This window comes from Phasianus colchicus, chromosome 20 (assembly GCF_987193195.1).
Source record: "Phasianus colchicus chromosome 20, bPhaCol1.hap1.1, whole genome shotgun sequence".
In the NCBI taxonomy this organism is placed as follows: Eukaryota; Metazoa; Chordata; class Aves; order Galliformes; family Phasianidae; genus Phasianus; species Phasianus colchicus.
In genome coordinates this window covers 8,708,658-8,736,383 of record NC_143455.1, presented here as the reverse complement: position 1 = coordinate 8,736,383, position 27,726 = coordinate 8,708,658, and the positions used below count along the sequence as shown (strand labels likewise).

General features: G+C 40.8%; 2 protein-coding genes and 1 long non-coding RNA gene across 7 annotated transcripts; 2 read left to right on the top strand and 1 right to left on the bottom strand.

The window, feature by feature from the left end:
* The first annotated feature begins 164 nt into the window (after window positions 1–164).
* Window positions 165–16,570, top strand: ATAD5 (ATPase family AAA domain containing 5). Of its 3 annotated transcripts, none has more exons than XM_090122192.1 (23): window positions 165–311; window positions 847–2,612; window positions 2,744–2,831; window positions 3,399–3,563; window positions 4,067–4,202; window positions 4,696–4,780; window positions 5,175–5,356; window positions 6,134–6,291; window positions 6,613–6,766; window positions 6,985–7,275; window positions 7,428–7,518; window positions 7,983–8,065; window positions 8,170–8,315; window positions 8,423–8,573; window positions 8,983–9,153; window positions 9,655–9,770; window positions 10,685–10,778; window positions 10,988–11,052; window positions 11,838–12,018; window positions 12,681–12,865; window positions 13,152–13,978; window positions 14,830–14,994; window positions 15,183–16,570. In XM_090122192.1, the coding sequence occupies exons 1-23, from the start codon at window positions 246–248 to the stop codon at window positions 15,259–15,261; spliced, it is 5,445 nt and encodes a 1,814-aa protein (XP_089978318.1). In that variant the 5' UTR covers window positions 165–245; the 3' UTR covers window positions 15,262–16,570. The 3 variants fall into 3 exon arrangements, with proteins under 3 accessions (XP_089978318.1, XP_089978317.1, XP_031454611.2); XM_090122191.1 differs by having other exon boundaries at window positions 166–311; window positions 4,070–4,202; window positions 13,149–13,978; XM_031598751.2 differs by having other exon boundaries at window positions 166–311; window positions 13,149–13,978.
* LOC116232437 (uncharacterized) lies at window positions 14,805–17,131 on the bottom strand. Its single transcript, XR_004167695.2, has 2 exons — window positions 16,856–17,131; window positions 14,805–14,965 (listed from the first exon to the last, which is right to left on the bottom strand). It is a non-coding gene; the product is annotated as an uncharacterized LOC116232437 (long non-coding RNA).
* ADAP2 (ArfGAP with dual PH domains 2) lies at window positions 17,113–24,988 on the top strand. Of its 3 annotated transcripts, XM_031598753.2 has the most exons (10): window positions 17,113–17,434; window positions 18,338–18,468; window positions 19,110–19,201; window positions 19,336–19,421; window positions 19,762–19,871; window positions 20,493–20,639; window positions 21,341–21,424; window positions 22,635–22,697; window positions 23,915–23,992; window positions 24,577–24,988. In XM_031598753.2, the coding sequence occupies exons 1-10, from the start codon at window positions 17,119–17,121 to the stop codon at window positions 24,793–24,795; spliced, it is 1,326 nt and encodes a 441-aa protein (XP_031454613.2). In that variant the 5' UTR covers window positions 17,113–17,118; the 3' UTR covers window positions 24,796–24,988. The 3 variants fall into 3 exon arrangements, with proteins under 3 accessions (XP_031454613.2, XP_031454614.2, XP_031454615.2); XM_031598754.2 differs by lacking the exon at window positions 21,341–21,424; XM_031598755.2 differs by lacking the exons at window positions 21,341–21,424; window positions 22,635–22,697; window positions 23,915–23,992.
* The last annotated feature ends 2,738 nt before the right edge of the window (window positions 24,989–27,726 follow it).

Genomic DNA, 27,726 nt, shown 5'->3' with positions numbered 1-27,726 from the left:
GGGCGGGGCGGGAGCGGCCCGCCTCGAGCCGGGCTCACGTGACGGCAAAACGCGGACGGCGATTGGCGGAGCGGGCGGGTCACGCGGGCCGCCGTAGCACCGCCCCCTTCCGCGCGGAGGTCCGAATTCCGTCCCGCGCGCGCTTTTCTGCCCGCGTCTGTCAGGCGGCGGCCATCGGGCGCGCGGGCCGCGGCGGGGCCGCTCCATGGCAGCCTGAGCGCTCCGCGCCCCGCCGCGCCCGGGGCATGGTGGGCAGGCTGGCCGTGGCCGCGGCGGCCGCCTCTCTCCCCGAAAGGGACGGCGACGTGCAGGTGTGCGGCGGCGCCCGGGGTCGGGCTGCGCCGGAACGGGCGGGGCGCCGGGGGCCGGGAGCGCTCCTGGTGGCGGTGGCCGAGCGCGGCGGGGCCGCGGGTTGAGCCCCTGCACGGAGCCGGCGGTGCGATGCGCCGCGCCTCGTTCCGCGCTTCGTTCCGCGCCGCTTCGTGCGGCCTGCTCGGCGGAGCCGGCTCCCTGCCGCGGTTCTGTGTGCCCTCGCCGTCCCGGCGGCGCCCCGCTGTGGGGCCGGGGGAGCCGGGCCGCTGCCGGCCCCTCGCGCGCTGGACGCCGCGGGGTCGGAACGGGGACGTTCCGCTGGTGTGAATCGGCGGCTCCGTCGCGTCGAGCTGAGAGTTGGGAGGATGGGGGCGAGCGGTGCGCGCGGGGACCCGCGTGAGTTCGTGAGTTCGTTGTCTTCCACGAGAGCACAAACGTCACCGCACAAACGCGGTTCCGTGCCTGCTATAACCGCACCGCATCTCGGCGAGGTCTTAATAGCCGAGGTTAACGTGGAGCTTTTTTTTCTTATAGCCACGCAAGAAACGGCGAGAGGAAGATGTGAAAACAATCACGAGGTATTTCTCACCACTGGCAAAAGCAGGGGGTAAAGCATCGTCACCTCCAAAAGCCAGCAATATACTGGATTACTTTAAAAAGACGCCTGCGGCTGAGAAAGCTCCAGCAGTAGCTGGGGAAATTACAGCGGAGGTGAGCGATGACCAGGATTGTTACATAGCACCTTCAAAGCTGAAGAGGAAAAGGAAGAGAGCTCATTTAAATAATAAGCGAAGAGAGATGAAAGAATCAGAGGATGAATGCCTAATAGAAATTAATTGTGATGGCAGCATAGGAGCAACGAGGCTAAAAGAAGATAGTGATGATTTCATAGCTGCCTGTGCTTTAGGTGACCAGAAAAGTGGAGGAGAATTAGCTGAAGGTAATAAGCAAGGTGAGAATTTCTCAGATGCTGACATCTTTGTTAAAAGTGATAAAGTTGGTCCTGAAATAAATGCCACAAAAAAGAGGACAAGAAAAACAAGGAAAAGGAAGAACAAAGTAAATGTGGATTCATCTGGAAGCTTTTCGTTTGAGAACCAGCTGAATGAAAAGTGTAGAAAAGAAACTAAAGATAAGAGAAAGAAGGTATCTCCTGAAGTGGCAGAATGTGTTGCTATTAGTGACTCAAGTTTTGAAGTACATACAGATGATAAGACATCTCAGGCAAATGACAGTATAGTAACAGTGTCGTTTGAAGACTTCTTGAAAAGCCAAGGAGAAAATTATGTAGAGGATGTTGAAGAAGACACAAAGCCAATGCTGGACAATTCTGGTACAGTAAATGAAATGGACCAAAGTTGTAGTACTAGTGACCCTGAGAAGTGTGAGGAGTCTCAGCAGCTACCACTGAGAACAGTAACTGTTCTTGCACAAGTTCATTCCATTCCCCCTAAATCAACTTCTTTACGTAATGAGCAAAAAGGTTCTACGAAAATAGCTTCCATTTTTTTGAAGCAGAAAGTATATGTAGAAGAAGAAAGCAGCCCACCTTTTCTGGAGAGTGAACAAACTGAACAGGTTACTCAGAAAAGAAAATCTAATGTAGTCATTGAGGAAGAGGAATTGGAGTTAGCTATACTAGAGACTGCAGGATCAGATTCTTTGAAGATGAAATCTACTCTGGAAGAAAGGCATCAGTTCATGAAAGCATTTAGGCAACCAACGTCAGATGTAAGAAAAAGTGGAGTTAAAAGGACACCTGGGAAAGCAAAGCAAGTAATTGGAAAGTCTTCAAAAGACAAAAAAGGACCCAAGGGTGACAATGTTTTAAATGTGGTATTAGAAGGTGGGCTACCAGAAGATGATGTGGACAAATGCATGCATTCTAGTCCTGAAAACACTAGAAGTAAAAACAAAAGACCTAAGAAGTTTCAGAAAAAGGGAAGCAAAAGAAACAAGGATTTGGGAGCTAAGGAAAAATGTGTTTCAAGTACTAGCAAATATAACGAAGATAAAGAATCAGTAGGTAATGATCAGATGAAGGAAAGTAATTTAGATGTAAGAATTTCATCTAGTCCAAAAGTGAATGAGTTGAGGAGGAGCCTAAGGAAAAAGAAAACTGACACATCCAAAACTATTACACCCCAAAAAAACAGAATTAGAAGTACCTATTCTGAGGATGACAGTGTGTGGCCTGTACAGACCTCCACACCAAAGGCAAGCAGGCAGTGTTTGAAGAAAAGCAATGTGTACAAGGCTGAGGTGATTACAGTGCCCTCTGATGAGAACAGCCCAATAAGGTAAGTGTTTTGGAATATATTCTGGCTTTCTGCACTTTGTTTTGTTTTCCTGCAAGTATTTTAAGAGTAAGTTGTAGTTATAATTCCTTTCTTTAAAAAGTAATGATTTCATAACACTTTTCCCTAATTAGAATGAGGTTTACACGGATCAATGCAACTATAAAATCAAATAAAGGTGAAGCAATGAATAATGAAGAGCTTAACTCCAAAAATATAAAGGTAATTCACATAACAGCTTGTGTTTCAGTATGTTGTCATTTACTATATGCATATAATTGTTAACATTCAAATGGTCTAATGTAATAAAGCTTGGACACAGATGTCCAATTGAAAGAGAGCATTACTGGAATCTACTATAGAATTTGAACTAGCTTCTTGTACAGTTACTGCACCTTTGACTTTAAAATGCTATGAAAAGCAGCTTTTATGAATATAGCATAACAAATCTGATAGGATAGCATGCTCATCTTTGGCAAGTTCTCAAGGTGGGATGTAGCATTTGGGCACAGCAGAACACATTATGCTTAAGAACATCATTGCCCAGATCTCCTGCAGATTCCTGTGGAATCCTCCCAGATTGTCCTGTGGATGACCAGGAGAATCCCCTGTAGGGTTCCCATTTTCCCCTTAGTTTGCTTCTCCTGATTGTTTCACTTTCTTCTGATGCAATCAAAGTTGATTAGAAATCATACGTTAGAAATAATACAATGTGAAACACTTAATGGAGGTATTGCTATTAATTGTTGGATATCTTGGTTATTTTGTACTTTGTTATCTTGTCAATAGATAAGCTCTACTTCTAAAAACATTTCCAAAGCCAAACAGCTGGTTGAAAAAGCAAAAGCTATAAGGCATAACAGATCAAAGGTCAATGAGGACTCACCAGCTCCTGTGAGGCGCTCGTCTCGGCAGCAAGCTCTTGCTGAAAGGAAAACATTACAAGAAAATGAAGTAAGCCTGTATACTTCATAAGGGGAAACATTCTCAAGTTCTTGTGACTTTGTTAAGCAGCAGAAATGTTTCTTAGAAGCATTTTTTCTTTAAGTGTAAAATAAGGTAGATAAAGATAAAATAGCACTGTGAATGTCAGCTACAAAACTGCCACACTGGAAAGCACAAGCTGATGCAGAGCTGTGAAATGCAGCAGGAGGTCATGCTTTAGAAGTGGCTGTTTCTCTGACCTGATGGACAGCAAGGTGTCTGTTCCAGGTGTGTGTGCTGTAGGCATCTACATTGAGAGGGGAGTAATTTGGGGCTTTGTTTATACATTGGATATCTTATTCTGTGTACTGCTTCTGTGTAGGTAACACTACTCCATAATTTTATTCATCTTCAAATGATGTTTGGTAACTTCTAGGCTCTGTAGCAGTTCCCTCAGTACCTGTCACTAAATTGTATTGCTAATGAAGGAGGAAAAATTGTTTCCTTTCTAAATTTGTTTCCTTTTTCTCCAGAAGTCAGTAATAATTTTAGGTTCAAGCCAGAGTAATGACAGTTCTACAATGCAGGATGTGAAGCAAAAGAATCTTCGAAGCTTAAATGATGTTTTGGGGAAGTCTAAAAATCTGAAGGTTTCTAAGAACTCAAAAGGTAATAGAGTTTTACTAAAATAGTTATTTAACAAGAAAGTTTATTCATCAATTTATTTTATAAAACTTCTACTGTAGTACACTTATCTTTTCCCTCGATTTATATGATATTCCACTGTGCACCTTTAATTTCTATGATATGAGTGAATGCTGCAGAAGTTATGTATGGGTGCTGCTTTGTTTTTCTGTCTCCATTCAGGGAAAACTATAGCTTACTAGATTTCTAAATAACTCCCAAAGCATACTGTGTTCTGTTGTCTCGTACTTTTTTTAAGGATTTTTTAATGTAGTAATGGAATAACTAGAAATGTAGCTGCAGTGGATCTTATTAAAATATTTGTTTGCTTTAAGAAATAGAGCTTCCCTTATGATATTAAATGATATGTATAGGTAGTGAACGTGGAAGCAAAGTTACAGTGCACATATGATGAGAGAGAGGGACCCCTGCATGTCAGTGCTGACCTAATCACCATTTTATTGCTGTTCCTCTAAAGGAAAACTGGGATATGTGTCTTCATTCCTGGGCAGAAATGCTCGAAAGTCTACAGATGAACCAGTTGTGATTTTTGATGATAGCAGGTCAGTATTCAAAATTGCAGTTGGGTAAGAATCAAAATACACACATATGACAAATTTAAAATACTTATTGAAATGTGGTATAAATGTTCATGCTGTTTATCCTGACTGATGTGTTAATCTGCTTGCAAAATCTGGGGGGTTTTGTGAGAGTTGAAAACTGTTCTTGAGCCATTTTAGGTGGCTGAAAGTCTAGACTGGTATAAAACATCTCAAATAGCACATAAAATACAAAAAAAATCAAGAGAATGGGACTTTAATAACAAAATTCAAAATTTTAAACCAAATAGAAATTTATTGCATTTAAATTAATTTAAACAGTTCTTTCAGACTGCATAAATTCATAAGCCTTATACCTGGTAGTCTTAATAATGTTTTTTCATTTCTGTTGTTAAAGCCAAGATGCATCTGAAAATTCTCAAGATGATGATCAGTTCAGAGCAAAACGTGAATTCTTGATGAGTGGTTTGCCAGAATTACTGAAAAGACAGATTGCAAAGAAGGCAGCAGCAATGGAAGCATACTTTCTAGCCAGTTCATATTTCAAGACTGTTGTTCATGTACAGCAGAAGGATGACTGTAAGCTCTTGTTCTGTTATTTATAAATGTATATGATTTGAAGTAGACTTTTAGGCAATCTATTCAGAAAAAAGGGAAGCTGAAAAACAGCATATTAACTGGAATAACTGACAGTTTGTTCTTGTTTCTTATTACAATAAGAAAACAAAAGAAGCTTTCAGGGAGATACTTTTTGAACACAATTCTCACATTAAATTGGTGCGAGAGTAATGTATACACTGGAAGGGAAAGAATATTCAGAAGGTAGTCTTTCAAGTTCTAATTTGGACAATATTAATCTTGTTGCACTTTATTGGGCATAAGACATTTCCTTCTGACAAAAGCAAGAGAGAAAAGGCCGACCCTTCTTTTTTTCCTTTCCCCACTAAGTTAGGGAGTGTGCTCCAGTGTTCTATGGAAGGGCACAACAGAAAGCCAGAAGGCAGAGTAACACTGAACAGTTAATATTCGCAATTCAACTAGCAAACCAGCAAAATCTTTTGAAATGCATCAGTGCTACTGAGAGTGAAGGTGTGGGTGTTCGTTTGGAGGTAGCAGAACCTGGGGTTGGCTTCCTGGAGAAACACTGTGTGCCAAGTTGTGCCAATTTGTTCTGCTTGTGGGAAGTGGAATTAGTGAAGATCAAGTTGATGCAGTGTAAATTGAGTAGACTTGACTTTGATGTGAGTAAATGCTCTTCCACCTACAGCTTTCTTACTATAGGGTGTTTTTGTCTGGTTTTGTATCTCTTTATCAGATTTATGGGGTTTTTTGTTCCTCTTCTTTTTTTTTTTTCAGTTTGTCCGATGTGGAAATTGAAGTCACCACTGTGTCCTCTACTAACTAAGCTAAGGAAACTGAGTACTGACGTCACTAATGTCACAAAAATTGCCATCTCACTTGGTGAATTTTCCACTGTGAAGTCAGAACTGACTGGAAGCTGTTCTGCACCTGTGGTTAGTACATCAAAATGGAAGGTTTTATTACAAGAAAAATGATTTTTTTGTGTGTGTGTGAACGTGGGGGAGGGGAGGGATGACAACACAAAAGCAACACCAGAAAACCCTGTGGTTCAATCCTTCATTGTTAGAGAGGTTTTTGTTTGCTTATTTTCTTTTGTGGCTGTGTGTAACACCAGACAATTCTCAAGTCAGGAAGATTTGTCACTAGACAAATCTCAGGTCTTAACTGGGCAACTACTGTTTTTATCTTAAATTATGCAAAATTGTAATTGTTATTCTTTATATTTTTAAGTGACCTTTTATTTTGTATTGCAGTTCTCTGGCCACCGACCAGTTTTCTCTGAGGTATTCAGGAAGGGTTTGCTAGAGGAGATTGTGTCTTCTAACTCTCAGTTTCCTGTGAGAAAATACTTCTACAAGTTCCTGAAAAAGCAAACAGAGCGGTTGCTTTTAGAAAATAGTATGCAAGGTTAGTAATCTACATAGGAAAAATAACATGCAGACCCATGTGAGAAGGCAAGTTGACACTTCAGGAATGTTTCAGTGAAAGAATGTTGTTATTTTATGTCATTTTGACCAATTTCTTCAAATGTAGCTTGAACTACAGTTGTAATACCAAAGCTTGAATTCTTTTTTTCTTAACATTTTCAAAGTACGGGAGTTTTTTCTTTTTCTTTTTTTCTATAGGAAGCAGAGATGCCTCTTCAAATTCCGAGGTAAATGAAAAACCTGCTGACAACTGGAAGGAAACCAAGAGGAAAAGGAAAGAAAAAGACCAAAAATCAAAGAGGAGAAAACAAACTGAGAATAGAGAGACTGAATTAGAATCCAGAGTTTCCAGGAGTGTTATCACTCCTGTACCTGGAGGAAAACAAGCAGATGCAGAACAAGCAACACACTTGGAGAGAAACAAAAACCGGACAGCAGATGTTAGGACAGAAGACACTGAATATTTATCAGAGACAAATGCACTTTCAGGTACATGTGTACTTCCTGTCTGATTTTTAGTTCTTTGTATTGAGGAAATTGAGATTTCCACTGGAAGCCCTGTACAAGTCTTACAAGTAGTTAGACATGAGTAATGCATAGTGCTCAATTAAAGAGAAAATTGACTTTTTTTTTTCCTGTAGGTGTTGAAGATGTGCTTTGGACAGAAAAGTATCAGCCTCAGGACTCCAGTGAACTTGTAGGGAACAAGAAAGAAATTGAAAGGCTACATAGGTTAGAACCATTCTTAAAATAACTCGGAACATTTAGCTTAATTAACACAATTTAAGTGTAATTATTTTACGCTGTAGGGTGTGTCTCGCTTCTGCTTTGCATTATTCCCAAAAAATTAGCAGTTGATATAATTCTAGTTGTGGTTTCTTGGCTAGTAATACCCTTGGTATGTAATACAGCAATCCATCTTGCAGACAGCACTATATGTGACAAAGTGTTTTCCACAATTTAAATAGTTTACAGAGTGATCTGATTTTATACAAATCAACTAATACAATAGAGAATGAAGGAGTTGTCCTTCACAAAATAATCAAACCTGAAGATCTTTTTTAATTGTAAGAAATTTAATATCTTTCTAAGAAAGATACTAAGTGGCTGATCTCAAGTTTTATATTCTTCCATCTTTTTAATTTACTTAATTCAGCAGTAATTTTTTGTTTGTTATTGTTCTGTTCCTTTTATAGCTGGTTAAAAGAATGGAAAAAAAGAGCTGATTGGGAAGAAAAGAGAAATCAAAAAGGGGAAAAGGAGGACAAAGAGCATCAAGGTGCTGATAGAGTTAATATGTAGTTTCTCCTTAAAGTTGACATTGAAACGATATGAATTGATAATAATTTGAACAGTCCTTTCTCCTTTTAAATTATTCTACAGATTCTTTGGATAGCCTTGATTTTAAAGATGATAAATCTGATATTGAGGAAGAGAATAACCTTTGCAATACAGTTCTGATAACTGGCCCACCAGGAGTGGGGAAAACTGCTGCAGTATATGCTTGTGCTCAAGAGCTTGGTTTTAAGGTTGGTGGAGTTTTTGTTAGTACTATTTTTCTTAGTGATATGTAGTGATATGAAGAGACTTGTAATTAATAATAAAGACATCTTGTATTACTTAAATACACTTGCAGATATTTGAAGTCAACGCCTCTTGCCAGCGCAGTGGCAGACAAATACTGTCTCAGCTAAAAGAAGCTACTCAATCTCATCAAGTGGACAAAAAAGGCATTAATGCACATAAGCCTTGTTTTTTTAACAGCTGTAGCAGCACAAAGTCACCAAGTAAGTTTCATAGTTATGTTGGTATTCTTTAGGAACTGAGTTCCCAAAACAATTTTTAAACGTGAATTATTTAAGAAAGATAGCAAAGTTTATCTGGCCCCTGCAATAACAAGAAACGCTCCATAGGTTAACACAACTATGAACCAAATTAAATAATGACTTTATCAAAATGACTGATTCTTGATTCTCTTCCTAAATTATTTCTGTAGTGTTGGAATAAGTGCTGTGGCACTTTGAATAGAGTGTTGAACACACAGAATCCCCTGAACAGGAGAAAAGCAAAATAAGCAGAAATCAGTACAATAAAGCTGTCCTGTACTATAAACAAAACTTGACTTTGCTCTACATTTGCATTGAGAAATGCCATCTTGAGATTACATTTCAAACTTAATGTAAACATGTCGTGCAGAAAAAATGTACTCTCCAAAGAAAGTTATTTCACCAAGAAAACCTCCACTGTCACCAAAAGGAGCAGGATTGAAACGAAGCCTACCCCCTAAAACACTTGCAAACTATTTCAAAATGCCTTCCAGATGTAAAGGTAATGATGGAACAGTTACAGCTCAAGAAAAAAACAAAGGTAGGTGTCACTAATTAATAGCTAATTATCTTTAGCAATGGAAAAGCTACACTGTACTATTGTATACCTACACAGGAAGTAGTTATTACTCTGTATTTTTTTTCAGAGACAATGAGGAGGAATGCATGAACAAAGTGCTGGGTAGATTTGGAGCAACAGTGTAGTCCAGAAATTTCCAGGCAACCATACTGCATTGTCTTGAAGGGCTTACAGAGCATCTATGCCATGTCCCTGAGATATCATAGATTACAAACAGACTTGGTGTAGAATTAGTTCTACAGTAGTCAGCCCTTTGCCAATTGTTGCTGAATTCCCAGCAAGTTTCTTCTTTTTTTTTTTTTTAAACAAGAGACATCAAAAAAGGCGCTGTGCTTATAAATTTGTGTCAGTGCAGACTTTCTTAAGCAGACTGTGTATGGGGTGTTCTGTAAAGTATAGTTTAGAGTGTGTGTTTAACCAGTTTCAGTCTTTCTTTCTACTCAATTCTTCACCTATCTGCAGGAAATGCTCAGAACTTGTGTGAAGAAAAAAACGTTCAAATTAAGTCAATAAGCAAAGAAGTAGAAGATGGAGAACATAACAGAAAAAGTGCAACATCTCTCATACTTTTTGAAGAGGTAAAATTCAAGTGAAACATCCTGATGTGAGCAATACATCCTGTCTGCTTAGGGAACTTAACTTTTTTTTTCCTTCTTCTATGGGACTTCTAGGTGGATTCAAAGGCAGGGATCATCAGTTATTTAAAAAACTAAATTCTGTATTTAATGGTTTCATCCTCCTGAATACTCTTCTTTTTAAGTAGACCCAAGTAATTTTTTTCCTTATTATCTTTTAAAGTTAGTTTTTAAAATAATGGAGCTACCTACAGTCTGTCTGTCAGCTGTTGTTTGCTGTTGGAACAACTTGCAGAATTCTACTAATGCAGTTTATTTGATTGTCAACTATTTTAAAACTGTATTCTACTCTACATGTCTGCTCTAGATACGTTAAAACAGTTACCATTAACACCCCAGTCAATAAAACATCTAAGTCTATATTAAATAATTCTTTTCTTCATGCTTTTACCTAAAAATATAGTTGAGTCTTAAACAAACATTGCAGAGATGCAACTGAGAATATCATTTTAAGGAAATAACTGAAGTATAGCAATGTTGCTAACTGTGGGCTGATCTATAAATCACTGGTACAATTCTATTTAAAACAAACAAAACAAGGAAAAAACTTCACAGAGCACCTGGACACAGTCCTGAGCAACCTGCATGGTGTGACCAGTTAGAGGGGAAGGAGGGAGTTGGACATGGTGATTGCCAAAGGTCCCTTGTAACCTCAACCAGCCACTTGGTTGTCCTGTGAGCTACAGCATAGAATAGCACGATGCTGTGTGCTGACAGGTGTAGTTTCTGATGCATTATACTATCATTACCTATGCCTCTTTAATAAATTTATGTTCATGTTAAGTTTTGCTCTGCAGTTAACAGACTGCAGATGCAGTAGCTGTTGTTATTCTGTATTTCATTTGTGTTTTCTATAGGTAGATATAATATTTGATGAAGATGCAGGATTTCTAAGTGCAATAAAGACATTCATGGCAACTGCAAAGAGACCTGTAATTCTTACTACCAGTGGTGAGTAGGGCTTTTTCCTGTAATTAGACTCTGCAGACAGAAAAGCCTATTTGAATAATAGTAATTTAAATGGGAATGGTTGAATACAGCTCATAAATGTAAAACTTAAGGTGTAGAAACTACAAAGAGACCCTTTGAGTACTTAAGTAAAGAAAACAATCTGTTTTGAGCAGAATGGCACTGCAGTTCACCAATATCTCTTTATATAGATCCAACGTTTAGCTTAATGTTCGATGGCTATTTTGAAGAAATCAACTTCAGAACTCCTTCCTTGGTAAGTCTATGCTTGGAAATGCAGATTATGTCCTAAGCAAGTATTTTTCAGCTGATTTAAAGGTTACTGTAAGTTTATAACTGTCTGATGGAATGTATCTATATTAACAGACAACTCCTATTTTAGTTTTATGCAAGAGTGTGTAGGATGTCTTTATCTTTACATGTAGAACTTAATATTAGCCTGGAGGAATTATTTTCATAACTATTTAGTATTTGAGATCACTTGATCACTTTAGTCCTTAAGGCATAGTAAATAATTCTGTAGGAGACATATCTAATAGTCCTGACCTGAAGACTGACCATGCTAGTATTTGATCATTCACAAAAGATAAAGCAACTCCTCTAGAAATTGTATGGGTTATTCCTTTAATCTTTGGTGTTCTGTATAGCAAATAGTTTTACTTGCAGTTGTGTATCATATTATTAAAAAAAAAAAGGGAGACTTTCTTAATGTAAAAATGAAAATCCTTTAGGATATCAGAAAACGCAGATTAGAAAGAACAACTTCTAACTAAGACCTCTAATAAGAAACAAGGTGTACATATCTTTAGGAATGTAGGCAGAACACGTGTGCTTACTTTAAGTTGAATTTCTACACTAAACTTAATTATCTGATGTGGACTGTTTGGATTTGGTACAGAACTCTGCTGAGGTTTTGATGCAACTTAATGAAAGTATTCTATATTAAATAGAAAAAATGTATTGCAAGGTTTTTTTGCTTCTGTGTGACGTTGCAGTCTTAACTGGCAGAGTTGTTCTCAGTGGTTTTTGTTTAACTTACAGATGAATGCTGCTAGCTATCTGCAAGTGCTGTGTTTGGCTGAGAACCTACGAACAGATGTAAAAGACTTAGCTGCTTTGTTAACCACAAATAACTGTGATATCAGACAAAGTGTTCTCTACTTACAATTCTGGGTTAAAAGTGGAGGTGGATACTTGAAAGACAAACATTTGGTGCTTCATGGTAGGTTGATTTTTAATTTAAAAAAAAATTGTTCTATCTTAAGATGACTGATTAGATAAAACCATTCATAACAATGGATGAATACAAGCTAACATTCTGTAAGATTTGTAAAGATTTGGTGGGTATTTTGTGGTTTTGGGGTTTTTTCTCATTGTTGTTAATGTGTTCTCTTGTACTTCAAAACCTGATATTAAAAAAAACTATACATTTATATATGAATAAGGGATATTTATCTTTGGAATAGCAAAACTGCACAGAGCAGAGAGCCAGTAGTTGTCTCCATTCAGCTCAGAGTTTGCAGTTCTTTATCCATTAGTGGAGTTAGAGGTAACTCACCTAGAAGACAGAGAACTGAAAAAGGAGAAAAATTGGATAACTAGCAAGGGAGCAGCCAAAGGATACAGGAGGAGTATCCTCAGTGTGAGTGTTACACAGATGCATATAATAATTTCTAATGGCGACTTGCAAAGAAGGGAGAGTTTTGAGAATTAAGGAAAGGAAATGGGCAAGATTGATGGGGCAATTTCAGTTTCTGTATGCATTCAGAACTGCAGCAGTAACTGCAGTATTCTTGGTAAAAGGAATTAAGGCAAACTGGAAGGGGGAAAAAAAACAGTTTATGATGTAGCTTTTTTCAAGTGATGTACCTTGTCTTTGTGCAGGAGAAGATGAAACAAATCCAGCTGATCAAGCAATTAATTCTGAAAAGACTACAGATCCCAAGTTTGATTTTTCTCATGATGCCCCACCTCAGGAATTTCCAAAATGTGATACAGGCTGTGTAGAGACATTGCTTGGCCTTAAGAATATCCTGTTGCCATCAGAAGATTTGTTCACATTTCTTAAGGTATTTTTCTAGTTGACTAGCTAATACCTTGATAATTGCTAGATGTTTCAGTGTAATTGTCACTATGAATATTATCTTAGAAGGAAATCTTTTTCAAAAGGTTTGTTGTCCAAGTTAATATTCTCTAGTAATTAAGCAAAATGCAAACTGAAGCAGTTGGCAGAAAACCTAGTCCTTTGCCTCATAACTAAAGCTGGGAATGAGGTTTTCTGTAATATTTTTTGCATTAAAATACTTTTTAATATATGTATTAAAATACTTTTCCACAACTATTATTTTACAGCAGAAGATCACAACCAAGGAGAACTGGGATAAATTGATACAGCTTCTCACAGAATTCCAGCTGAAGAAAGTGGATTTTATATATAGTAATCTTGAACTACTTCTCCCTTTACCAGTGAATTACCTTTCAAATCAGACTGAAGCATCTAACCCTATACCTGAAAGGACTACCATCATTTCTTCAAAAAACAGTTCCATTAACAGTTACTGTTATGGGATAAGTAACTCTGGGAAAAAATCTAAAAAGACAAAGAACAAGAAAAGACTTGAAGAATTGGATGATAGTGACTTATTTGATACTGGACTGAACTATTCAGCTGAATTCATAACTTTGCCATCAGATAGTCCTCCACGATGTGCTGAAGTGAATGAAGAGGAATCAAAATTGAATAACAAAAAAGGAAAAGAAACAAAAAGCAAAACCCCATCAAATGACAGAAAGTCTGCTGTTGTTGTTCAGTGTCTGAATTCTCTGACTGAATTTGTGGAGGACATGTCTTTTTTGGATTGCTGTGTAAACAGTACTGCAAAGGAGCCACTAGAGTTCTCTAAAGATGAAGGATTCAGCTGGATGAATGGCAAAATCAAAAATGGTCTGTGTGATGAATTCAGTATTGAAAATACTGATTGGTGGAGCTCTCAGAGCTGCAGTGAAATAAAAGCAGCTATTGAAGCGCTTAGTTTTAACAAATGTTCTGTTAGTATTTCTCAAAACTTGGAAGCCTCCTTGATCACAAGTAATACACCTGAAAGTGATCAACTTGAGGGACTGACTTTGCATATGTCAGACACAAGAAATTCTGTATCTTTCAATCAGTCAGCTGATATAAGGTAAGGCTTTGCTAATATTTCCAGAGTTATTTGTCCAGAAGGGCATTTCTCAGTGTGTAGGACTGCAGATAGCCAATATGAATGTTTTCAGTAGGCCTGAGAACACTGGAATAAGTCGTTAACTTTGCTTAAATAAACTCAAATTAACTGCTTAGCAGCTGCTGCCAAAAAATAATGCTTGAATACCCTGACCATAAAATTCAGGAATGGTAGCCTTAATCTGGTTTATATACTTTAAGTCAATTCATATGCTGTTAATCCAATAAGAAAAACAAGAAGTTAAAGGAATTTAAAGGCTTTTTTCAAGACAGTCAGTTGGACTGAAAAGGTACCAGAAATGCAATTTTTTTCATCTAGTGCCTGGTTATATTGAGTCTGTATTAGGTGCTACAGTGTAGGTGCTAGCTGGTGAAGATAAATGTAATTCAGAGCAGAGGTACTGCATTTCTGTAAATCAAAATTAGACGTATCTAACCTGTGACCATGTGTGGCCAATGTATATCCAGAATGGCAGTTACCTGATTCTTCTATTTTTTGAAGACCACAGATGCTTTTGGTTGTCTGATGGATGTACTCAACCTCACATACTTGACTAGATTGTGAAGACCTCCCCAGACTAGATTCTGTATTTCAGCTAAGAAAAATGGGAAAACAATCTTCAGCCCCTCATGTTTTTAAAGGGTATCTCTGTGATGCTGTGTAAGTAGTGTATGATCAGAAGTTGCAGGTGTCCATTGAAAGCAGTTATGGCAATCAGTATCTCCTTAGCAGTTTTAAGCAAGTAGGTTTGATCTTAAAGTAGCAAATACATTCTTGAACAAGAAACTATAAAGCTTTATTCTTTATTTTAGCATCCACAAAAAAGCACAGAAGAGGCTGGCAGTCATCAGAACTGTATTTTCCAGAACTCCTTTGAACCTTGGAAATAAGCAAGCCAGCATACTTGAGTATCTCCCAACTCTTCGCAGCATTTGTAGGTCTGAGAAGCTTAAAGAGCAAGGAAAGACAAAAAGAAGGTAAGCTTTGGTTTTACTAAATCTTGCTACATTTCAGTATGCAAGGTAGTTCAAGAGTTTTAGCAAAATATTTTCTCAAATCTTTCTAGACCAAAAGGGTGGATATTGTTTTCCTAAATGTAAGTTGTATCTACATTTGGAAGTAATTTTGTCATCTTGTAGTCACTCTTCCTTTTTTCTCTTTTTAGGTTTTTGCATTATCTTGAAGGAATTCATCTTGAAATACCCAGACAAGCGATAAACAGCCTGTCTCTAGACTTCCCTTAGAATCACTAACACCAGAAATGCTTTGTGCCTAATGGTGGTATTTTCACCATAATTGCAGGGTTTTTTTTACCATGTTATTTTATTGTATATTCAGAGCCATTTGTATATTAAATTTCTATAATTATTTAAAATACTGTAAATATCTATTGTCATAAAATTGCTCTCCACATCTGAAATGTGGGTTTGTTTGGTGCTTGTCCAGTACGTGCATTTAGAATATTAAATGCACCAACTGATCAATTGGTACTACTTTGGTTTCAAACACGGAACTGTCTCCAGCTTCAACAGCTTGCTTTCTTTTTCTCCTCCTCTTTGAGGAGATGGTTGACTAAAATAGGCCTGATTCATTCCGAATTTGCATGTGTGTTAAATAACCCAGAGTGAGAAGGGAATAGGGAGGGAAAGCAATTGCTTTTCTGAAATGTTATTGAGGAGGGATTTGTTTTTAGTCGTTTACATGCAGATAACCAACTAAGTCATTACAAAGCACTGTGCTTCCATGTACATATATTTGTATACATTGGTTTCACTTCATTCATATTTACAGCTGCTCTGCATGTTAATCTCCTTAAAAGACTAGAGAAATGAATCCTGTAGTTCAAGATGAACTCAGACAGACATTAGGCATGATTTTGTAAATAACAATTATTCAAGTATTACTTCAAGTTCAGTAATATTTAATTACTTCCACTTTTGTATATGGTGTTCTATTTTTATACTTCATTTTGTATTTGATGACTTCAGCCTCATTGTTTGTGATAGCATCTGTTTTTATACAACAATATATCTGATAAAAGTCTTACTGTTCATATCAGAAGCATCCAAAACTGTAGCAAAGTCTGAACATAATGTTTTCCATCTGTGAAAATGTATTTGAGGATGTTCTTAACTGGAACTACTTCATCCATGTTCTTTTCTGACTTTGTATTGCAGTTTCACTGTTTTTTTTCTTCTCAAACAGGGATTGTTAGAGCACCACTGTGCTGCGTTTACCTCCATGTTTCTGTAATAAGGCCATTTTCTGGTACCTTCTGTTGTCATTTCTCATGAATTAAAATAATTATGGAAACAGTAAATTATTTGAAATAACGGTGCTGTAGATAACCTTTACACTTTACTCTTTCAGTAGCAGAGAACTATCAATGAGTGAAATAAAGTGGTGGCTGTTAAAATTTTAATGGCTTGTGCTGCTGAATCAGTGGTTGCAGTCACTTCTGTATTTATTTTTTACAAAAAAAAAAAAGGATCACTTCTCTACCTAGGACAGTGATCCTTTATAGTTAGTGTGGACCTACAGCTATCAGAAAAAGGCTCTATAAACTATTGTTTACTTCTGGAAGTAGATGGGAAAGATAAATGAGGAGTGGGAGACAACTCCTCCTGAACTTGGCTGTCTGCTTCTAATAATTGCCTTAAGAATTTTCGTTCAGGAATCTCCAAGCTGGTGCTGAGTGCAGAAGGTAAGGTGGAATTCAAGTATTTCTACTCCTTGATCCTCTGCTCTGTGACCTGTGTGCAATTACCCCATGAAAACAGCTGCAGCCCTTTTGAGTGAAGGATACTCTACGTGAGGTGGTTTATTTGAAGTACTTACTCTTACACTGCAGTAGTCAGGAACTTAAGTAGTGTCAATTCAGGACTAAGGACAAGTGTCAGTTCAGAGGCTGAAGCAAGGGCTCCTACCGCTGTTGTGCAGGAAAAAAACGCTGTCCAGAAAGGAGGGGGCTGGTGCTGAGGGGAAAATGAGCTGCGCCCCATCTGGGCTCCCTGAAAGCAGGAGCCTTAGCAATACTTCTTCAGACCGGAAAGAGGGAAGTTCGTTGCGGGCAGCTTTTGCGCTCGGTTCGGGGCTGTGCGATGATAGAAACTTCAGTCTCAGCGCGTTGTAAGCAGCGCGGCTGGAAGCGTTGCAGCAGGGCTGCTCGCAGCTCGCTGCGGTTCCCGACCGGTACTCGCAGTCCCGCCGGTTACCGACTCCCGGGGCGGCCCCTCCGCGTGAGGCGGCCCCCGAGGAGTTCCTCCTTTCGCCTGCCGGGGCCGAGCCTCCCGCCGGGCTCCACCCGCAGAGCTCCGCGCCGGGCGGCGGTGATGGACCGCGACCGCAACAAGACGCTGCTGCAGGAGCTGCTGAAGTTCGCCGGGAACGGCCGCTGCGCCGACTGCGGGGAGCCGGGTAAGGACGGCGCGCTCCTCCCGCAGCCGCCGCCCCTCGGCGCGGTGCGGACGGGGGCAGCGGGGGCTGCCGGGCCGTGCCCGCCGTCCGGGCGCCCGCCCATCCCGTCGCAGGTTCGAGGCGCGGCCGTTCTCCGTTTCGGCCGCTTCCTCTCTTTCATCGCCTTTCGCTTCGCGTACCGCAGGGGCGGGAGGACGGAGCGGGCGGTGTCCCGAGGAGGGCAGCCCCGCCGTACCGACGCCGGCGGAGGTCGCTCGGCTGGGCTTCGGGAGCGGCGGTGGGAAACGGGCAGGAAATGGCCTCCGGCCGCTTCTCCGGGGCCGCGTGGAGCTGCCGCCGAGCCGGCGGGGGGCTGCGGAGCTCGGGGGACCCGGTAGTCGGTCGGTAACCCGCAGCGGCTGCGAAGAAGCGCCAAGCGGCGTTTGTTCGGTGCGATAAGGGACAGGCGGCCGGAGGAAATGAAGTTGCTGGTGCGTTTGCAGCGCCGCTCAGCATCGGCTGGACGCGGCCGCGGCGGGCGGGAGCTTCCCCCCCTGCGGTCCCGGGCGCTGCGCTCCGTGTGATCTGAGTTGCGCTCGCTGTCCGAAATAGCCTTCCAAATTCAGCAACAAGACCTTTCCACGATGAACTAATAATTAGCTTAGCTTCCACATCACCGCTCGTCTGCCTGAACGGTCACATTAATTTTTAAACAAATGCTCTGTGAAAAAGAATTTCAGGGTTGCGTTCGTCAGTGGGAAAGGCAGGTGCTGTTCCTCTTAATGTGCGCAAATAGCAGCCGTAAAACAGTGGGGTGGGATTTGATGCATTAGGTGTGAAACCTGCGCTGTGCATCAGTGGCTGTGCCTTTTCCCAGTTATTTATACCAGTATTATAAAGTACATTCTTCTTGTTTGTGTCTAGATCCAGAGTGGGCTTCTTACAAACTTGGAATATTCATTTGTTTGATGTGCTCCGGAATCCATCGCAATCTTCCTCAAGTCAGCAGGGTCAAATCCCTTTGGCTTGACTTCTGGGAGAACGATCTTATAGAGGTACGGGAGGAAAAGGAATAATTCACTTACTTTCTCCGTATTTCAGCATAACCTGTGACTCAGAATTTGTGTCATCCACCGTGGGTAGAGGAACAAAGCTACACAGAGCAGAGTTAACTGCATGGGTAACTTCAGGGATTTTCTGTGACCTACTCCATCAAACTACACTGATAGGTGGTTGTATTTCTAACAGGCTGCAGTGCTCTGCGTATCAAAGCTTAGATGCCACTGATATGTCCAGATAGTATGTTCCCTTTAGTAATGAAAAAAACCTTAAATATTGCTTCAACCTGACATCTTTCTGTGGAAATGTGTTAATAACATAACCACAGCTTATTTCTAGGGATAGGTGAAGAAAAGGAGTTCATTAATATATTTTTTTCCTTACTCTCATCTGTCATTTTAATTAACAACCACAACTTTGTGTTCCCTCCCGTCTGGTTCAGAACTGGAAGTACTGAAAAGGGCCAGCTATCAAAAAAGTGCAAACTATAGTTCCAAAGGAAATCTATAAACTGCAGAGATGCTGAAAGGTGGGGTGAGACTGAGCAAAATGTGCAGTGTTCCCTTTGATCCGAGTTTCATTTTGTGATATTGGTTTTGTATTTGCAGACTTAACTGGATCTTCTTTTGTATTTCAGTTTATGAAGAAGCACGGGAATCTCTGTGCCAAAGCTAAATATGAAGCAAAAGTCCCTCCCTATTATTACATCCCCCAGTCCTGTGATTGCTTGTAAGTTGATTGTTTATTCAGTGCAGCAGGCCTTTACAGCTATCAAACTACTGCTTCCCTCTGCAAGTCCTTTGGGGTGGTCGGTGAAATTAGGGTAGGGGCAGATCAGCTTTATCCATGTTTTCCTCTTTCAGGGTTTTAAGAGAACAATGGATTAGAGCTAAATATGAGCGTGAGGAATTTGTTGCCACCCGAGTCTGCCAAGATCCTTGTTCTGCAGGTAAAAGTTAGGATTGTCAGAGAAAAGGTATTCGTTTCAAGGCCAACAGCGCAGTACTTTGCCTGCACCTTTGAGGGTCTTTAGGGATGGCTTGCATCGAATGAGATGTTGGATATGCAGTTCTTCCTTTCAAGCCTGTAACTTTGAGAAGAAGCTCCCAACAAGTACAGAGTATATTCAGCTCATATATGCTCATAAGTTCTGTAGTTCTCCACTGGTTTGTTCTATTTGAGGTGAAAATTCTCAGATGGAAAAGAAACTTGAAACTCTGTGGCACATCAGATAAAAATGCTGCTGCTGTGCTGCCTTTGTCTGACACCTGTCTCCACCCAATATGCAGGTAGCCGTGAAGGATTCCTCTGGAAGCGTGGACGGGAAAGCAAGCAGTTCAAGCAGAGGCGGTTTCTCCTGTCAGCAAGGGAAGGGGTGATGAAGTACTACACTAAAGAAGTGAGTTCCCAGTGAGAGTCAGTTGTAGGTAGCTGGTCCACATCCAGCCTCAGGCACTGCTTCTTACCAGCTGGAAACAGCACAAATAGCTTTGTCTCTAGCAGCCTGTATTAGGAGCAACCCAGATGTTTCCACACTAACATCTGTGGTACCTTAGACAATTCCTCTTTTGGAATTAAGCCTTTTCCTCCTCCCTCATCTCCTCCCCGCAGCCTTCTTTTCCGTAGTGAACAAAGGAAATGGATAGTGAATAGCAAGATGAAGAGGAGATCTGTTAGCAGCTGCTACCTCTTACATTACCAAAATATTCTCTCATCAGCTGTTGCAGCACATCCTCAACATGTTCCCCTTCCATGGGAGAGTGTAGCTAATTGATTTCCAACTATGAAGTTGGAGAGAGAATGTTTGCAGTGCAGACACATCACTCCAGAGCCAAACATTTGTCAGGAAAAGGGAGTCATGCAGGTGATTTACTGTAACACAGAACTTGGGCTTTTATACTCCAGATATATCAAATTATCAGGCACTTTTTGATCAGTGAAGATTTAGTTCTCAGCTAATCTGTCCTCCATTGCCTTCCTTTTGACCATTTTAATACAGTGATGCTTTTCACTTTCACAGCCCAAAGGTCCAAAAGCCGTTATCAGCATTGAGAAACTGAATGTGATGTTCCAGGCAGAGAAAATCCATCATGCTCATGGGCTGCAAATCACATACAAGACAGATGGTCAAACAAGGAACCTTTTTGTCTATCATGAAAGCGGAAAGGTGAATGTCAGAGATTTTGGAATGAGCAGTATTCTCAGATGTTGGGTCTGTATTTTGGAAGAGCTATCTTGTTTTTGCAGGGTCTGATTCAAAGTCACTATGACTTGCATAATTTAGAATGTTGCAGAGTTTTACACTAGGAACTACAACATCTTGATCCTGTTCTGTTGGAATATTCAGCTTCACACACTAAATATTCTCAAAGATTCTTTGTGGCACATACGTAAGTGTCTAAGATAATTGTCTGATGGTTTTATATAATTCAGGGATTGTATTCTTTGAAGTCTATTGACACACATGAAGAATATAGTTGTTCTGCATTATTTCCAAACAAACAATGGTCTACAGGTTTTGTTAGATTTCTGTTTCTTCCCTTGATATAGTTCTGAAGTCTTTCCAGGTGTAAGGGTTTCTAAAGAATCCATAACTGAAGCAACTGAAAAAGCCTGTGTACACAGACTTGGATGATTCTCCATGCTGAGGATGTCCAGAATCTACTTGGAGAGGCACTTAAAACTTATTTTGGAAGCTGGGTATTTTTCAGATATCTGGGACAAGTCACTGACTCTCTCTGGCCCTTGGAGAGAAATTCTATATGTGCAAAGAGATTTCAAGGAAGGAGAAAGGCCTTTTTGGAAAGGCATCATTCTTACCCCTTCATGTTATTTTTGTCTTTTTGTTTGTATTGCTCTTTTCCCTAGGAGATTGTTGACTGGTTCAATGCCATTCGGGCTGCACGTTACCATTATTTCAGAACAACCTTCCCAGCTCTCTCTGAGCACGAGGTGAGAACTTAACAAGGAACGAAGCAGTCTGTGCAAACACATTATGGGAAAGCATTTTCCTACTTGTGCCAGACCAGGTGCTCAAACAGCAGTATGCAGGCTTGGAAATGCCAGCTGCCATCATGCTTTCTCTGGAGAAAGAGAGGCAGGCCCCTGGTGTGCCTCAGCCTGCTTCTAATGCTGTGATTTGGAGGCAGCAGCTTTAAAATACATAAAGCTAGTATAGATGTCAGTGGAACTTTTGACAGACTCTATGTGATGGCACTGGGGAAAAATGAATCTGCAAAGCAGATGCAGTTGTGTACTAAAAAGATAGAGACCCTAGTTGAGAGACCATAACGCTTACTTACATAATATGTCAGGAGATGGTGCTTTTGTTTCCCCTCTTATTTGATACATTTGAAGCTTGTGTATCTGCACAGTGCTGACAATTACACTTCTTTTTTTTTTTTTTCTCCTTCTGGTTGACATCAGATATGAAAGCTAAATCTTTGTTTGCTTTTCAAAACATATCTGTGTTTAGCTATACCAACCGAGTGTAATCACTCTAATCACTCGCACTCACTGTCTCTGTTGGTGCCAACAAAAATTCCTTAGTATTCAGTTGTCTTAGAGATGGAAATGAAGGTAAGTCTTTTAATGGCAAACACAAACAAAAACTCATTTGGGCATCTCTTACACTGACCATCTCCTTGCCAGGCAGGAATGTCAGGTTCTCAAGTAAACACAAAGATGCTCTGTCCTACTTTTCCCATTCTTTTCTTTGCAGTGAGCATCACTGAATTTGCTTCTTTTTCTGCTATATTCCTTCACATTCCTTAAAACAGTCACTTTTCTTATCGTAGATAGGTAAAATTAACATCTCTTTGAAAGTAACCAGACAACAGCCAGCCTATATACCGTGCCAAATTAGGAGTAAGCCTTGACATGGACAGAAGATGAAGAGAAAAAAAGGGTCACACTGTGGCTAACATGCAGAAAGGAAGTAAATGTTTCAGGCCAGAAAGACTCCCTGTTTCCTTTTATACTGAAATCTTTCAAAAATCCTATGTTCCTTCTTAATTCAGACTTCCCTTTGCTGAGCAGCCAAAAAAAAAACCAAAACCCAAGCCCTAAAAGCCAAAATTGTCAGTGATTTGCTCTGACAGAAGAAGAACAGAAAAATGAGCCTGAATGAGATGGCAGATATTTATGTGTGTGTGTGTTCTAGATCATACCCCGGATCACAAGAAACTATATCAAAGAAGGGTATATGGAGAAAACCGGACCAAAGGTAGGTTCAGATTACCTACTTGACAGTACAGAAGCAAGATTCTTCCAGAAGGAGATTATTTGATAATGCTATGGTGCTTACTCATAACAGATTTATTAAGGGAGCTGGGTCAGTAATGACATTGTATACAAGCCTGTTGTGTTATTTGGGATTGTGTTTTACTTTATACGGAGAAGAAAACTGTGAAGAAGGATCCTTCTTGAAGAATAAGCAAGCTGGATTAGTAGGCAGTGGAAATGCAAACTAAACGAGTTACTGTATCAGTTGCCTACTAATTACAGCTCTTGAACTGCAGCTACCTCTAGAACAGAAAATCGCATGCCAGCTCCCCTATTTCCCTATTTTTCTAAGTTAGTAGCACAGAAGTCGCATCTCTTTACTGCGGCAAATTCTTCAGTGTCACACCTATGGATTGGGTTGTTCATTTATTTTTGTGGGAAAGTACGTGGGCTGCTACTTATTGAAATATTGAGAGAGAGATTTCAGGCTCGCTCTGCTAAAGGAGCACAGGAAGACCCAAGATCTTACTTGAATGCTGCTACTTCTTGCCTTGCTCCTCTGGATGAACTGTGAGTCAAAGTCCTATTGAAAAATTTAGTGATTAAATACTGAATATTGATGGTGGTTTTTTTTTTTGCCTACCTTGGTGCTAGCCTCCCAGTACATCTTCCTGCAGGTACTTGTACAGAGAATACTCACAGCTACAAGCATGTTTTGGCTTGCTTTTTTTCCTGAGGCCTAAACTCAGCTCAAACTGGAGTGAGCCCTGGAAGAGGACTCTTCAGCACAGAGCAATGAATATCTCAGGGAATGGTTCCATGAGTGCAGTTGATGGAATTAGCACTTTTAAAAAATAAATGCCCACGCTGCAATGACAGGGACAGCACCCCAAACCAAAATCCTGAATTGTTTGCACGCTCTCCTCGTGATAGCCACTGGCTCACGGATCATTTTCTGCAGTGATTTTGATTAATCCATGTACTGTAGGTTTTCTTAACCTGATTAGATTGTTAGTAAAATGAATTTCTGTGCTTTATCCCAAGGATTGCCACTAAATGCAAATCTCCAGTTGCACACAGCAGTGACTCACTAGTTGCCAGTTAAGAGGATGGGTTAAACTGAATTCAAGCTCAGAGTAATTTAAGCAATCTGCTCTGAATGGGAAAAATTTGTCTTTGGGACTTGGTCTTTAAAGAACTTCTATCATCTACTTGCAGCAGAAGGAGACCTTTAAGATGCGCTGGTTCAGCCTAGACTCTGAAGAGAGGAACCTGCTGTACTTTAAAAACCCACTGGTAAACAGGGTGTTCTTCACTGTTCCACAAGTTCCTTCGTGGAGACGGGTGGGGAGAAAGGGTCTGTTGTAATCCAGCTCTCCCAGTAGTTGCCTAAAACAAACAAGGTAATCTCTAGATCTGATCTCCTTTGCTGGGGGTATCTTTGAAGCTGAGCTGTTTGGGAACTCTGGCCCTCAGAGTGTCTGTAAGGGAGATCTAAGTCTTTTTAAAAAGTAGCTGCTACTGCTGTTAAGGCTTGTAGCCTGTTTTTTTCCCAGCCAAGTTGTAGTCACACATGGAACCTTAGGCAAGATGTGTGATATTCCAGAGGACAATATCCTGTTTCCTACAATTGCTCTTACAAGAATATCCTACTATGCTCCTTCTGAACACTCAATCAGCTCTGCAAGCATAGGCTCTTATTGCTTCTGAGAATGCTCAAGAGTGTGAAAAGGCTCCAGTATGTTTTCTGCCTGCCACCAGTTCAGTGACCCTTCCACTCATCTCCAGCTCCTCCTGCTCCATGTCAAGGGATAGAATAATGTCTGCTAGAGCTGCATTGTCCTCTGGCTAATGAATGTCTTCTGTTTCCTTCCTTCTAGGATGCATTTCCACAAGGCCAAGTTTTTATTGGAAGGAGAGTCGAGGGCTATGAAGTACGAGCTGGCTTGCCCCAGGGAATATCTGTAAAGAAGAGGAAATCAGGGATCACCATGGTCACGCCAATGAGAGAGTTTTTGTTTCTGTGTGAGAACGATAGGGAGCAGAGGGAGTGGATAGATGCCTTGAATGGAGTAATTGCCCAGCCCTTGTCTGGTTGAGACTAACACTGAGTTCCAGTGAACTGCACTTCTTGGGCTCTGTTTGGCACTGGTCTGCATCCTCTTTTTGTCAGCAGGGATAGTGCTCAAGCCCATTCAGTGACTGTGCTACAAAGGGCTTCTTCCTTCAACAGCTACAGGCACAGGAAGGCTGGCAAAATAAAGGAGTGAGGGGAATGCAGGTATTCAGAAATTATGTGTCCCTTCTTTTGAAGTGCATTCACTCTTCCTTACATTCTCTGCTTTTGAGTAGATGAGGCCTTCCCAGGCTGATGAAGGGATAAAGTAGCTATTGATATACAGAAACAGAAACAAAGTCAGTGTAGAAAGTTTGTCCACAGAGGACTGGCATGAATTTCCTTGAGGATTCCTGAAGAATGTACTTGACAATGCAGCCATGACGTATATTCACAGTAAATGTGACCAGCGTGCACAGAACAAGTGACCAAGAGGCAAAGACATCACCACCTGCCAGGACAATGCAGCATGTCCTGCTGGATAGATGAAAGATAAAAATACATGCTGGAATGACTGGATGTCTTTCTTGGGGGGGGGGGAAACAGAGGCAGGCAACTACTATACCTGCTTGCATTTTCTGTCCAGCTAGGGACATGTTGTGTCCATGTAATGGTTTTTATGTCATTTACAGTGTTACGTTTTCATTACTGAAACTGTAAAAAAAAATCACAAAAATCGTAGGGGGTAGAAGGGACTTCTGGAGATCACATGCTCCAACCCCTGATAAAGTTCGTTTGTATCATTTATCCCACGCTTCCTAAGCTTATCTTGTAAGGATGTTCTAGCAGACAGTGTCAAAAGCCTTGCTGAAGTCAAGGCAGGCAACATTCACTGCTTTCCCCTCCTCTACCCAACCAGTAATGACATCACAGAAGGCTACCAGATCAGTCAAGTATGATTTTCTTTTGCTGCACCCGTGTTGACTACTCCAGTAACCTTTTCTTTCTTCCACTTGCGTGGGCTTGGACATGACATCCAGAATTAGTTGGATGGAGGTGAGGCTGACTGGCCTCTAGACTCTTATTTGAGGATCTGAGAACCAAGTCCTCAAGATTAAAAGTCAAGAATTGTGAAGAATGTTGTTGTGGATGCATTCTAATGACATACTCTTAGATCTTTGCTTTCAACAGTTGCTGCTATTTGATTATTTTGGGAGTGGCAAATGCAATATGTAGAAAACTTTTTTTTCCTCCAAAGCAGCCCCACCTACTACTCCAGTCAAGACATGAGTTCAGGATGAAGATACACTGGTCTGTGTCAGCTTCTAAAAACAGGGGAATGGGTGAGGATTTATATTCATTCATGCAGTGCACTGAGTATTTTCGTGCCTTGCAGCCAAGGCTGAGATTTGGTTCTACTGAACAGTTATTCAGATATTTAATTAGTTTTTTTCAGATTCCCTTAGTTGGAAAATCAAGAGGAAGTCTTGCAAACTTAAGTTTCTGATCAAGCTTCCACCTTTTGCTGACGCTTGCCAGCCAGTATGAGTTACCCCAAATAGTTCTCTTCTACAGGAATGAGGAAGTACCAATATGTGCATGGATTACTAAGATTAACTCTTTCTACAGCAGTAAAGGAAAAAAAAAAAAGAAAAAAGAATTAGATCATCATTCTGCCTGTCTCTTATCATACAACCTTGAGCAATCTGTGTCAGTAGTTTTGTTTCCTGATACATTTCCATTAACTTAATCTCCCAGCTCATGTGCTGGTTCAGATCTAACAGCCTATGCCTGTATCCTCTGAAATCAATAGCAAAGCACTTTTGAGATGAGCTGAATAATTCAGGATGATCTCACAAGAGCGCAGTCCATCCAGTAACCTCAGCTTCATGGATGGTGCTGCTTCTGTGATGGTGCTTGCTCTCCCACTGGGTCAGCAACACTGATGTGACTTTTGTTACAAAATCAGGAAGTTCCTTGACAAAATGAAACCCTGGAGCAACACAACAGCATCTTTTTTGTAGACTCAATAAAAGTCAAGGCCAGGTCACAGGGAGCTAGCTCCACGTGACAGTTCATTTCTACAGTTGAGCCAAACTTGGACCAGTATTAAGCTCTCTGACAGACCTGGGGCCCCGTGGGAGCTCCTCGCCTCTGCCCTGGAGAGCTCAGTGCTGCAGGCTGGCTTGCAGGGCACAGCACCTCAGGACTGTACAACAGCTCCACCCAGGCTGTGGCTCCCTGCACCCCACACATGGCAGCAGCACAGGGCCTGTGGGAAATGAAACCGCACTATGGCTGCTGCTGTCGACTTCATGCGGCTGCAGGCAGATGTGGAACTAAGCAGCAGCTGCTGCCTGAGCTGTTTCATGGGCCCCATGTGGATCATGGGATGTGCCCACAGCTTCTGCCAGTCCTTCATTACCAAGTACAGCCAACCGGGAGCTAGCCACTCTGGTGAACTTAATTCCCAGAGAGGTGGAGGAAGAAGACTTAGAGGCCTAGAATGAACCCACATCCTCTGGAGATGTTGTCCATGGCAGCTAGAGCTCTGTGGGGCAGGGCCCTGGGGAGAAGGTATGGGCAGAAGCAGACAGTGCTTCTCCCCACTGCACCTCAGCTACTATTCTAAATGCTCTTCAGTGGGGCCATGGGACCATGGCCATGGCTGGGACTGAGTTAACTTCACTTTCCATCCTGCCCTTTTTTTTCTTTCTTTCTTTCTTTTTTTTTTTTTTCCCCTGGATACTTTGTATTTCATATGTTAATATTAGCATTGTTGTAATAGTGTTGTGTCTTGTTCATTTGGGCAGATAGGTTTAATGTGTGGAGTTCACTGGTGGTGTCTGCAAGTTGAGGATTACATTTTTTGAAAGAACTAATAGCAGAATGTGCTCAGCTGGTCTAAGATATAATAACTAGTTGATTTTAGTGCTGGACAGGTGGGCCATCTGAACTCTAGGAAGTGACTAAA